Source organism: Cyprinodon tularosa, unplaced genomic scaffold, assembly GCF_016077235.1.
Source record: "Cyprinodon tularosa strain WSP-4 unplaced genomic scaffold, ASM1607723v1 ctg294, whole genome shotgun sequence".
NCBI classification, from domain to species: Eukaryota; Metazoa; Chordata; class Actinopteri; order Cyprinodontiformes; family Cyprinodontidae; genus Cyprinodon; species Cyprinodon tularosa.
The window spans coordinates 1,181,751-1,194,344 of NW_024039001.1; the positions used below are offsets into that span (position 1 = coordinate 1,181,751).

The following is a 12,594-nucleotide window of genomic DNA, read 5'->3' on the forward strand; positions in this document are numbered from 1 at the left end:
AAATAGTGGAGAGACTTAGACAATGACTTAGAAATTGATAAAGTCATAAAGTAAACAACTACTCAGAGTTATCGTTTTCAGTTTCTGGTCCAATGTGTTCAATCACTATGCACCTAGTAAGTATTTGCACTGGTTCAGGAATTTTTAGTGACATTTTGAAAAGCTAGACAAACATGCAAGGTGGAAAGAAATGGTGTTTTGTTCTGAGCTATTCAAACCACTCCTAAGAAGGATGCTTTGCTCCGAGCTAATACTGGCATTCCTCTGTTTGACAAAGGAGCATTTTCTGGCTCCTCTCTGTGAAGAAATTATCTCTGCCTCTTAAAACAAGTGTCTACCTGTGTGGCGGTAATTAAATTCCTTTATTCTTGTCATTGCGTATTCACAAAAAAAAAAGTGGTTTATCTATAACCTGTTTGAATTTAAAGAATCCATTTTTGCATATATGGGAACATTGTCTGTGACTCCCATATGTCCTTCGTTCTGAATTTATGCTTCGACTGCTTCTGGTTGTTCCAGAAAATGTTGGAAATGTGTTGGAAAATTCTTTCTTTATAGACTTGATTTTGCATTTTTATTCTAAAACACACCATTTGAAATGGGTAGACATCGTTTTGAAGCAAAGAATACTGTAGATTTCTAAACAATAACAGCAGATTTTATGTTTGGGTGTAAGAAAACTAGGCAGAGATTAAAACAAAGCAGCCTTTTAAATTAGGATATTGTCTTTCTTTTTTAAAGGAAAACATGCTTCAAAGGTTTAAAATTGCAGGGAAAAATCCAATTGGTTGTTATGCGGGGCCCAAGTTAGGCTCACCTCATATTGAAAGTACTTTAAGGAGTCTTTTACTCAAAAAAACGCTGAATCCAGTGGTTATTCAGGAAATCCTGTTTGGTTCAAATTATAGTTAAAGGAAACTTTTACAAACAAAGGGACACTGAGAAGCAAATTGTGGTGGTGCTTCTTGCCTCAAGAGTTGTTTCCACGCACTTAACGGGTTGGGTTGATGGATGTTCCCTATACAGGTTGGCAACCAGTTTCTAAGTGCACCTGACAGCCACTTTGTTCTCTTTCACACACACACTCCCACACACACACCGACCGACTTGGGACACACATTTAGACTTTTGTACACCCAGCTCCTCCTCCGACAATCTACAACTTTGATACCTGTGAGGGTACTCTCTTCCCAACACATCTAGGTCATATGCTGGTGCTGGTTTTATGACTGACAGCTGCAGCTCAGTGAAAGAGTGAAAGGATGACGTGCGAGCAAAGTGAAGATAAAACATCCTTTGAGATGTGCTCATAAGAAGCAGGAAAGGGAGCATAATGTGGCATAGAAAGTTTAATAATACAACTAGAAAAGAAAAAAAAAATATTTTTTAGAGAAAGCTATTGAAAGATGCCACCCTGATTGCCTACAGTAAGCGTGTTCACTCTATTAAAGCACATTTAGTCTGATTCTGAGCATTCACTGTTCTTTAGTAGGAGTCCATCCAGTTTGACCCAGTCCACCTTGCAACATGTCTCCAAATCTATCCGATTGTGTGGACGTCTCTTGTCCTCAGCCATCTTCACACCAGTTCTGAAATCTGAATGATTTTAATGGATTCTGCTGAAGCCCTTTTTTATTGATTTGGGTTTGTTTTTCAATCACATAGATTCCCAAATGTTATCTTTACTGTTTATCAGACACCAAAATGTTTGGTGTCAAACTTTTTATTTGAAAGTCATTAGAATTTAATCTACATAGGTGAAAAGGCCCAGTTCCATGTGAATAGAAAAAACCCCTATGCATGATGCTGCCACCACCATGTTTTCCTGTTGGAAAAAGCAGGCTTGAGGAATGCATGTTAGGGCAGTTAACCGGAATACATGTTTTAATCCTGACATTGTACTCCCTTATCTATACATTGGCAAGATATATGAAATAATTTTTTTCTCTTGAAGAGAAAGATGCGTAAAAAGTCATTGATTTTCAAGTGACAATTTAGTCACGTTTTCCAGTGTAGACATGCAAATCTCATGTTAAAAAGTTTTTATTGGATATTTTTATAATCTTAAAATTCTGTGCCAGTTTTGTCTCCTATGGCTAATATGAAATAAAAAGAAATGGGCTATAAAGTTAAGAAAATCATCATGAAACTGATCGTCATAAAAGTAGAACTGATTTTCTTATGAAATGTAACTTTTTCTGTTAACCAGCTATAAAAATACAGGACTATTGTGTTTTTCATGATTATTGCCAAATCCTTAAAAAAAGACATATTTTTTTTTTTATAAAAGTGAACTTTCTGATTGATATGATTTTATCTAACAGGTTTGGTGCTCCTATCTGCCAGCTTAGAAGCACCCAGTTTCTATTTTGAGGCTCATGTTCAAAGACTTGCTTTGCATGCATAAACTAAACACTGGAAATCCTTTAATTTGAATGATGACACTGATGATCTTGCTGCTGTATGAGACTTTAGAGTTGCAGTTTTAGCAGTTTCAGAGATATTGTGTCATCATTTCAGAGTTTTTTTTTGAGAACCAGTAGCACTTAAAGTATTACAAATTATTCCTTGAAATTCAAAATTAAATTTACAGACATAATAAAATGAAAATGATAGCTAAAATTAATACCTTATAATCCCCTACATTAACTTTGAGGCATTGTTTGTTTACACTAAGTTTAAATGTCGAAAGTAAGTTTATGTTTGTTGCCTTTCTTTAAAATATCACCTTGTTATTTGAGCCAGCAAATTAAATGTAAGGTATTTTATTTTTTTATATGTGGTTTTAGGGCTGAAAATGATTGTTTTATAAATAGGCTCCCAAAATAATGTGACTTAATATCAAGAAAAGAAGGGGTTTAGGTATTGATAATTTGCTTTTCAACTTATTTTCCTGTGGGAAATAAAGATAATTTAAATGATACATTTTATTGCTCCACCAAGACCAAATCAGTGCTGTAGATCACAATAATTTGCAAAAATGCTTTATATTAGAGATATTCATGACATGTCAATAATAAAGACAAAGATTTCCCTTTTTTGAAAGTGAAACATCAGGGGAGGTGAAGATGTTGTTGGTTTCAGTTTTTTTCTGTATGTTTTAGTCTTTCTTTGCTAAGAAACTATAAGAAGACAGATTCAACAATTTTTAAAATAATTACTGAGATTCAATCTGCTCTAGAGTTCTTAATAAAACATAAAATTAATAATTTTTAGGGATATGTTTATAGGCAAAACAAAGTGGTGATGGCTTTCTTTTTTTTTTTGCCTTCTCTCCGCCCTGCAATGAGTGATTTTATGAAGCTGGGGATGATATGATGAGCATTGATGGATGAAATTAAGCTGAAATAAATTGCAGGAGGCATCTGCTGTAAATATGTTCATCTCTGCTGACAAATAGAACCCATCCTGGTTTTATCAAAAGCCTGAGGGAGTTATGGTGATGCCTTTGTTATTTTGCTCTTGTGACTTTTTTCCCCCCATCTCATATACGGCTTTTCTTCTTTGGAAGTTGAATAGCCTGTGGGGAAAAAAATGTTAAGATGCAGTTTGAGGTAATACTTCTGACAAAGGACATTATAGATTCTTAGATTTTTTTTGTCAGGATGGAAAAACAGGATTATTTGAAACTATGGTCATTTTTTTTTTTTTTTTTTTTTGCACCCTTAAAAAAGCACCCTTCAAAAAGCACCTTTGAGTTCAATTCCAGCATTTATTAAAGTCCAGTTTATCAGAAGGCATTAACTTTTATCCTTCATGTTGCTCATTCTTTGGTGTTAATGCATTAAAACAATGTTAATCAATTGTACAGCAGTGCTAAAAGTAAAACTAGCACATAATATTTATCTTGGATTTAAGTATGCAATCGTTAACGCATAAAAAAAGTAGCTTCCAAGCTTTCATCTCTAATGCTGAGGGCAGGCATTGTCAGATAGCTGTGTGGTTTCATTTCTATTGAGTAATGATATATATATATATATATATATATATATATATATATATATATATATATATATATATATATATATATATAAAATATGTTTTCTAATTGACATTTTGATTGTTTTTATGAAAATATTAGCATAGTAATATTGCTGTTATTACAAGTGATTCATATATGTTATGATATTAAATCAATATTTATTCGTAGATGCAATGAGGGGAGAGTAATTTTGTGTTAGAAAGATGGCCCTTTGAAAACCTTAATGTTTCTCATTCACAAATATGTTTTAATTTCAGACCGAAAACCGAAGTAAACAAAAACTACAGTTTTGAAAATATTGTTTTTACTAATTAGGGTAAAAAAAAATGTGTCCCACAAACTAATAACTGGTTGTATCACACTAGGGGGCAACTGTTTCCATTAAATGTTTGCAGCAACTTGTAATGAGTCTCTTACATTAATGTGGAAAAGTTTTGATCAACTAATTTTTGTTTTAATTTAGCCACGCTGTGCTTTCTTTTTTTTTTAAGCATAAATATTGTAATTAATGTCATGTTATGAGATTGTTGATTTAGAATTTAAATAGCCTTCTACTAAACCATTTATCACCCAGGTGTGCTTAAGTTTTAGTCCCAGCCTGAATGCTTGGCATTCTCTTTTAGGATTTTCTCCAAGGCTTGTATTTCTTCTAGGTTCTTAATGAGCAAAGTAGGCCTGGATCACCACTAAAGTGTTTGACTCCCAGTTTGAGGGTCTGTTTCTGAAATGCTGTCTTTTACACCATCATTACGGTTTAAAACAGCTGAGCTATATAAGTATATAAAACATTACATATTTTACATTACATTTTATATCAGCCTGCATCTGGTCAGAGTTGTTGGTTAAACTGTATCATTGATTTGCAATAACTACTAAAAATTGATCAACACATTTATTTCTAATATCGATTATAACCAAACCTCATATCTGTAGGACATAAAGAAACAGTTTTTACTGAAAATGTTGTTTATTAGAGTCTGTACAAAGAATTTATACTATGACTTTATAATCATAAGAAAACTAAGTCATCACATCCTATACATAGAGTATGTGGGGAGTGTCAGTGATGTAATGACTTCAAATGGATCTCCACAAGCCAACAGATAGCATTTAACTTGTTGTATCTCCTCTTGCACCTATGTCATCATAAAATCCATGAAAAAAATCTAGGTGTGTGTATGTATACATATGTAAGTGTTTGTATATGTATACAAAAAGGGTTTACACTCCATTAAATTAGGTTTACATAAAAGCCAGTCTAATGAGAATGAATATTTCTTGTTTGTTGGGAAAAGTACCTGTTAAAGTGCTCCATCTGATTATTGCTCCATCATTTCCCTTTAACAGTTTATGATTAATAATATTAATAATAATAATACATTTAATTTATACTGCACTTTATATCTTAAACATCTCAAAGTGCTCAAAATCTACATTATCTTAAAATGTCAAAGCTTTCAGGCAAAACAGGTAAAAGTTTGAGGTCAGAGACTTTGTGTGTGTTGAAATAAATAATAATAAACCGACTAACCGGCCGATGTTACGACTGTCGATCTGCCTACAACTGTCTGCAGTGACACTGGACTCAGATTTAAAAGTTGGATCTTTCTTGATAAACAGACTAAACAGATAAAGTTCCAATGTTTCTCACTTAAAAACATATTAAAACTTATTTTGTGACAAACTAAATGTTCCATCACTGGTGGAAAAGAGCTCTGTAACTGTCCACGACCCCACCCCTTAACATGCTAGAAAGAACTGGGTCTTTAGTGGAACCAAAGCCCAAGGAAATCAAAAACGCCCAGGTAAATGTTTAGGAATTGCAACCCAAGCTTTCAAAAGCATCAGACTTTTGAGTGTCAATAGAAAAAGGAATTATCTTTTATAGTAGGGGCACTTTAACAGTAATGGTCCAGTCCAAGGATTGTGTCAGACAACATCATGCAGTTAACCTATTTTGCTGCAAAACTGCTCAAATATTGTGCTGATTAAGAAAAAAAAGCATGGAGAAGTAAGTATGTCTCATAGGATTTCTTTTGCTACTTTTACATCCAATTCTAGGTGCGTGATGCTCCTCTTAATTTCTCCACATAGCCCCATGGGACATTTACAAACTGTTTTGAATTAGAACTTTTAATTTGTTTTCATTTTTTTGCTGCTTAAATCTGCTGCTCTTAATGTTCTTCATGCTTTAGGTTTACTGGGACAGACGAGAAAACAAACCACTCTGGGGTCTGGATAAATCCCGCTCAGACCAGCAGTTTAAACAATACCAGGGTTGTTTCATGGTCTGTGATTGAGGACACTCCAGCGTGACCTAAAACAATGTTAAGCTGTTCTCATGCAGAAGCATTCAGATAACCAAAAAAAGTTTAATGCATTTCTGCTTTTCAGTCACATAACTTCACTCAAGTTTTGAAGTTCCATAATGTTTACCTTTACTGTCTGAATCTTTCTGTATCAAATTCAGCTGTGCTTCTGTTGTGCATATTAACACCTACCTGTACTAAGGAGGTTGTTTCCCTTGCAGGAGAAGATGACCGTCTGGCTCTGAAAGGCAAAGTTACGGTTGGAGATCTCTTCAGAAAAGAATTCAAGGTTCATGATCCAAACGCTAAATGGATAAGCGGTAAGTTTCCTTTATTTGATTTTTTTTAATTATTTATTATTATGTATTTTATTATCATTATTATTTAGATGATGAATATTTATAATATGTTCTTTTGTATACCTGGACCATGTAAGAAAGATAATTTCCTCCTGGGATCATTAAAGTATTTCTGATTCTGATATTAGTCTGAAGATAGAAGGAAAGGTTGAAAAGGCCTTATTCTCTGTCCAAAATAATGATACTAACTTTCATTGTGATGCTCAACATTTAAGATTAATGAGATGTTATAAAACACCACAAAACATTTGAATGAACATAAGCAAGAAAGTAACCTAATACTTGATCATGTTTAGGGTTATTTTAGATATTTTTCCATGTCAGTGAAATGTCTACCTAATTATGTAGCTGAAGGAAGATATAAATTGGTAGGGAGGGTTATTTTAATGATTAAATACACAACTAATTTTGTAGGAAATTTGTTAGGAAATTATTAAGGTGAATGGATTCAATAAGGGATTTGTAGACCTCGCATTTGCGGACGTAAAATGTCAGGAGCAGGGATCTACAGCATGCGGCTCCGGAGCCGCGTGAAGGCTCTTTGGATCCTCTACAATGGATGTTAATATTGGCTAACAATGATAAAAAAACAAACACATAATAATAGCTATAATAACAAATAATAAAGTATATTTGAATTGAAATATCACAACAGAATGCCATTAAAAGAACAGGAAATCTGTTTTTAGAGACATTTTTCTTTTATTTAACTTGGAAAATATGTTTTACTACATTTTTTAAAGGTAAACATTAGGGCTCTCAGGTATCATGTTAATTAGATTCATTAATTACACCCCAAATTAATACGTTATAAAAATAATCATGATTAATTCAGAGTGGTAATTCATTGAATGAGCCTTTTAAATTTGGTGCACTGAATGACCGGGGGATGGGTGGCGGTAATGCACGTATAGCTGTGTGCCAACCGCCAAAACCAGAAGAATAAGAGATCTATATAAAATTTGAATTCAAAGAGAATGAAGATGGGACTGCCAACCACACCAAGGTGGTTCATAATTATTGTAAAAACAAATTCTTTTATCAGCAAATCTTCAGCTTGATCATTTAAGCACTCGACATGTTGGGAAAGTTATGTAGCTATGAGCAAAGTCACCAACAGGAAGATGGATTAACCATTCACTACAATATTGTACTGTCCTAGAATAAAAACCATTTATATCTGGAACCTTTAACACAGTGATGTGGAACCTTGACCCTCATTCTGTAAGATTACCTAATTTCTCTCCTCCAACTCACCTGATTCCAATCAATAACTTACCATACAGAACTTCATAGGCTCTGTGGGAGCAGGGTTGCATGGAAAACCTAAAGGACTAGAGCCCTTGATGATAATTGTTCCTGGTGACTTCTTTAGCAGATTAAAATGCAATTAATTAGATTAATTAATGACACATTCTGTAATTAATTAGATGCATTTTTTAATCACCTGCAAAAAAACGTTGGGTTGTGAAAGATTGCAAGAGATTTCTAATGGAAGATGATTAACAAAAATAATAGGTTGTGTTTTATTAAAAAGACCTGTAATATTTTGTGGCTTGAAACAACTCAGGGTAAAATGGCTCCTTGGATATAAGAGGCCGCAGACCTCGGTCTATCGTTTCCTGACCTGGTGGGGGCTCTACTGGGCCTTTTTTTTATAGAATGTATCTACACCTCTGGAGGATAGGCAGGTGCTACTTTGTGCTGCAGCTGTTAGTACTTTCCCCCGTGGTCTTTCTAAAGCTTACACGTCCTTCCAGTAAATGCTCTCAGGACTCTTTGACTTGCCCCTTAAGTCCAAACATTGGTTAATGAAAGATTCTTGCCTTTCAGTGTTAGTGTGTGCTTGCATGTTTCTGGATTAAATGTCACGTGTTGGACTTATGATTGGACTGGTGTGCAACCCTATCCGGGGTGGAATACTCCTGCCACTCATTGACCGCTATAAATGCACACCAGCAACTGATGGCCGTAAGGGGATGAACTTTGTATTGATGAAGTTCTAAAAAAGTAAAATGTCGAACATATTAGTTTCTTCTTCTTTAGAAAAAGGAAATATAAGCAGATTTGTATCAAAACAGCAAGGCAGTCCTAATATGACAGTCAGCAGATCTCTCATTAGTTTGTTTTATTTTCAGTTGTCGGCTGCTGTGAATCTCCTAATCCCCAAAACAGAATAACCACGGCCATCCTCATCAATAGTGATTACAGCACATTATCTGCATGGAACCAGCCCTGCTCCCTCCTCTGAATGTCTGTCTGTGGCATCTTGTGTCACAGCTGTATCCTCATTAGGAAACATCAAGGAAATAAACACAGGATGAGTCTGTTTACATCCATGCGTGATGTAAACGGAGTCACAGCAGGACAGTCATTTCATACAGTAAGAAACCAGAAGCATTAGTTGCTAAATGTTTATTTTCACTTAAACAAAAGTTAGAGAAAAGCAGCAGATATTAATCATCAATGTAAGTTTTAACTATAGAAAACTTGCAAAATAATTAAAAAAATTTCCAAAAGGAAAGCAGTTGCCAAAGTGCTATCAGCTATGTCTAATGAGTTGTCTCTGCATATATTATTGCAACAAAGAAAAACAAATAAGTATTCTGTTTCAATTGTGGTCAGTAATGAAGTCCAGGAAAATGTTGACTCATCGTAAAAGAACCAAACGGAGCAGTAACGTAGCGTAATTAATGCATTATGCATTTCCACCCAAGAAACTCTGACAAAGATAAACTTCAATGTCATTTATAGCGCAAAATATATTACACCAAAGAACAAATAGTCAGGAGAAATGTTGCTGTAGTGCAGCAGTTTGGACACCTAGCAAACCAGGACGTTTTATGCAAAGCACTCTGTGGTGCATCCACTCCGCCTGTCACTAGAAAACACTGACCCTGTTTAACGATGTTGATAAAAACATGAGCATTTTGTTGGATTTCTATTTTCCTGTGTAATCCACAATGTCAGGCATGCAAACAAAATTGTAATATTTTAGAAACATTCATCTTCAATCCTTAAAGGTTCTGTTTGCAGAAGCCCCAGAACATGTATGGTGTGACCTTTTGTTGATGTGCGTTCTCATGTTGTTGAGTTTGAAAGAACACATCTCCTACTGGAGTTGTGGGAGCTAAATGATGATGTTCATAACATGTCTGCATTATTTCATGTACCAAAGTGTGGATTGAAAGAATGTAAGAAATGTTGCTTAAAGGAATAGTACACCCAAAACATGATTAGCCTTCATTTTCTACTCACCCCCATGCTATACAACACTCTGGAGTACTTTTTTGATAACTCAAATGCATCTGGAGATCTGGGAGGCTTCTTGCTGTCTGCTGACATTCAAATAATGGAGGTCTATGGTGCCCGAGACAGAAAGGTCCATAAAAGTCCACAAAAAACGTGTCGATATTCCTCCATACTGCTCGTCCAATGTATTCCAAGTGTCCTGAGTGGGTAGCATCCAGACTTTACTCGAAACGAAGTCATTTAGAATGTTTTTAGAGCATAAACAGTAATGTATAGGATTTCCTGAAAGCGTGCGCCTGCACGTTCACGACGCTACGGAAGCCGGCAGACCAAACCAGTCATGGCGTGAACTTGCAGGCGCGCGCTTTCAGGAAATCCTATACACTACTGTTTATGCTCTAAAAACATTCTAAAAGACTTCGTTTCGAGTAAATTCTGGATGCTACCCACTCAGGATACTTGGAATACATTGGACGAGCAGTATGGAGGAATATTGACACGTTTTTTGTGGACTTTTATGGACCTTTCTGTCTCGGGCACCATGGACCTCCATTATTTGAATGTCAGCAGACAGCAAGAAGCCTCCCAGATCTCCAGATGCATTTGAGATATCAAAAAAGTACTCCAGAGTGTTGTTCAGCATGGGGGTGAGTAGAAAATGAAGGCTAATCATGTTTTCGGTGTACTATTCCTTTAATCACTGAATATCTTTAATCTGTTGTGGTTCACTAAGGGACCTCTCAGAGATTTCCATCTTTGTTTGCCTGCTGAGCAATGGTATATGATGAGTTATTAGGTTGAAACCACAATGGATGGAATGGACAAAGAGTAAAGAAAGTTTGAGAAATTACACTTTTGTTGACACAAAATTAACTTTTGAAATGTTATTTAGTGGTAAATTAGTTTCTCGGTTTATCCCAACATGGCTTGTTTATAAGGTACACCAATGTATTCAGAGGGGTCTATATTTCTGCAGCATGTTAGTGCTCTAGAAACCTGACCAAGTAAGTATAAGGCTAAAAATAAGGCTATATAGAGAAATACAGTTGCTTCTGCAAAACCTGACCTTAGGGGTATATAATTTTTAAACACCCACTGGCTTTTGTCACTTATTAGAAGTTAAGCACAGATATATTTTAAGTTTAATATTCGACTTATTTTTGTGTATCATTCGTTACTGACCTTGGTTGGGATTAATGTAAATCTGCATTACGGGATACTTTTATTTAACGCTAATGTCTAACTGGAGAGCTGGGAAATATATCTGGAAGGAAATAATTTGCTTATATTTTTCCCTCATGTTGAAGCTGCCTGACTGCAGAGCATGTTGAAATCCTCACCTTTCTGGATTAGGGAATAAAATCCTTGTAAACATTAAGAATTGTTAAAAACTTGAAGGTTGAACTTTTTAGAAACTAGAAAAGAAATATTTGTAAATAATTATTTTGTGAAACTAAATAACCTTAGGTCAAATTCCTATTTTTTTTATTTGGATAGGTGGTCGATAAAGGAGTGTTAACAAAGGGAGATTCAAAGTTGTGCATACTAGAAAGATTAAAGTGAAATACTTTTACAGGAAACTAACATGGAATTTTAATATTAATGTAATATATATATATATATATATATATATATATATATATTTATTTTATATTTAGCTGGATGCAAAAAGAATTTACATTAGTTTTTGTAAATGCTGTGTAAATATTGTACATTGTTTCTTTGTTCTATTTGGCAATGTTGCACTAAAATGTATCTCTCCCTGTAATGGATTCATACAAAGCTTCATCCTTTATCTTTTGGTTAAATTTGATTATATGATACAATTATTTATACATATTGTTTGGGTTCAGGAAGAGTATTTATTTAAGTAATACTTAATGTAATTTTAGCAAATTAATTTTTAGTCTTAAACATATTCAAAGTGTTTTTTAAATCACATTCTATCTTGCCAGTGTTAATATGCCTCTTTCTTTTGGGCTCAATCAAAGCCTGATCAAATATTAACGATGGTGATACCATCATCTAGAGATGTCAAGCGACTTTTAGGATAACAGTTTGGGAATTTCCCTATGAAGAGTTTGTCAACAGTGTCTCAACAGTTCCAGTTTATCGGATCTATAAAGGAACTAAGAGCTTACTTCCTCCTTTCCCTATTTTTCCACACATCCATGTGCCATGAAAACTGTTTTAGTCAAGAAACCCTCATGTTTGCTGTTTAAACAATTAGCAGTAGTGATAATCTGTTTCACATGTTATGTTTTTGATGTTATCATGCCGCTGAATGTTAGAATTGTGCCTCCAAAGAATCTTTCTGTGCTAAAGAATTGTTTTAAACTGCTGATCTGCTTGATAAAAACAAACTAAGACTGATAGGCTATGTGTTTTTGTCATATGTTTGAGACGTTTGTATAATCCAAAATATTATATTTGCCTTTTATTTTAGTGATTGGTGACTGTACATGTGCATTCTGACTGATTTCTCTATTATTCCAAAACAGATGTATCCTACATACCTCGGTAGCTGCTTGATTACCTGTAACTACAGGCATATTTTTCCTTTATTTCCCAATGTCACTGCTGTTAGAATTCATCAAAGGCTTTTATTTTATTATCTCCGATTTGGTGGCAAGAGAAACACTCAAACATCTGTTACAGCGATCTCTAAAGCAAGTTTGTTTTGCCCGATCTT

The 12,594-nt window shown here is 34.5% G+C and overlaps 1 protein-coding gene across 1 annotated transcript in view; it reads left to right on the forward strand.

Moving 5' to 3' along the window:
- The window catches only part of dpp6a (dipeptidyl-peptidase 6a), a 304,855-nt gene that overhangs the window by 192,411 nt on the left and 99,850 nt on the right, over positions 1-12,594 (forward strand). The window contains exon 3 of the mRNA XM_038291115.1: positions 6,513-6,611. Coding sequence (XP_038147043.1) covers positions 6,513-6,611 — 99 coding nt within the window. The remainder of the gene's footprint in view (positions 1-6,512; positions 6,612-12,594) is intronic.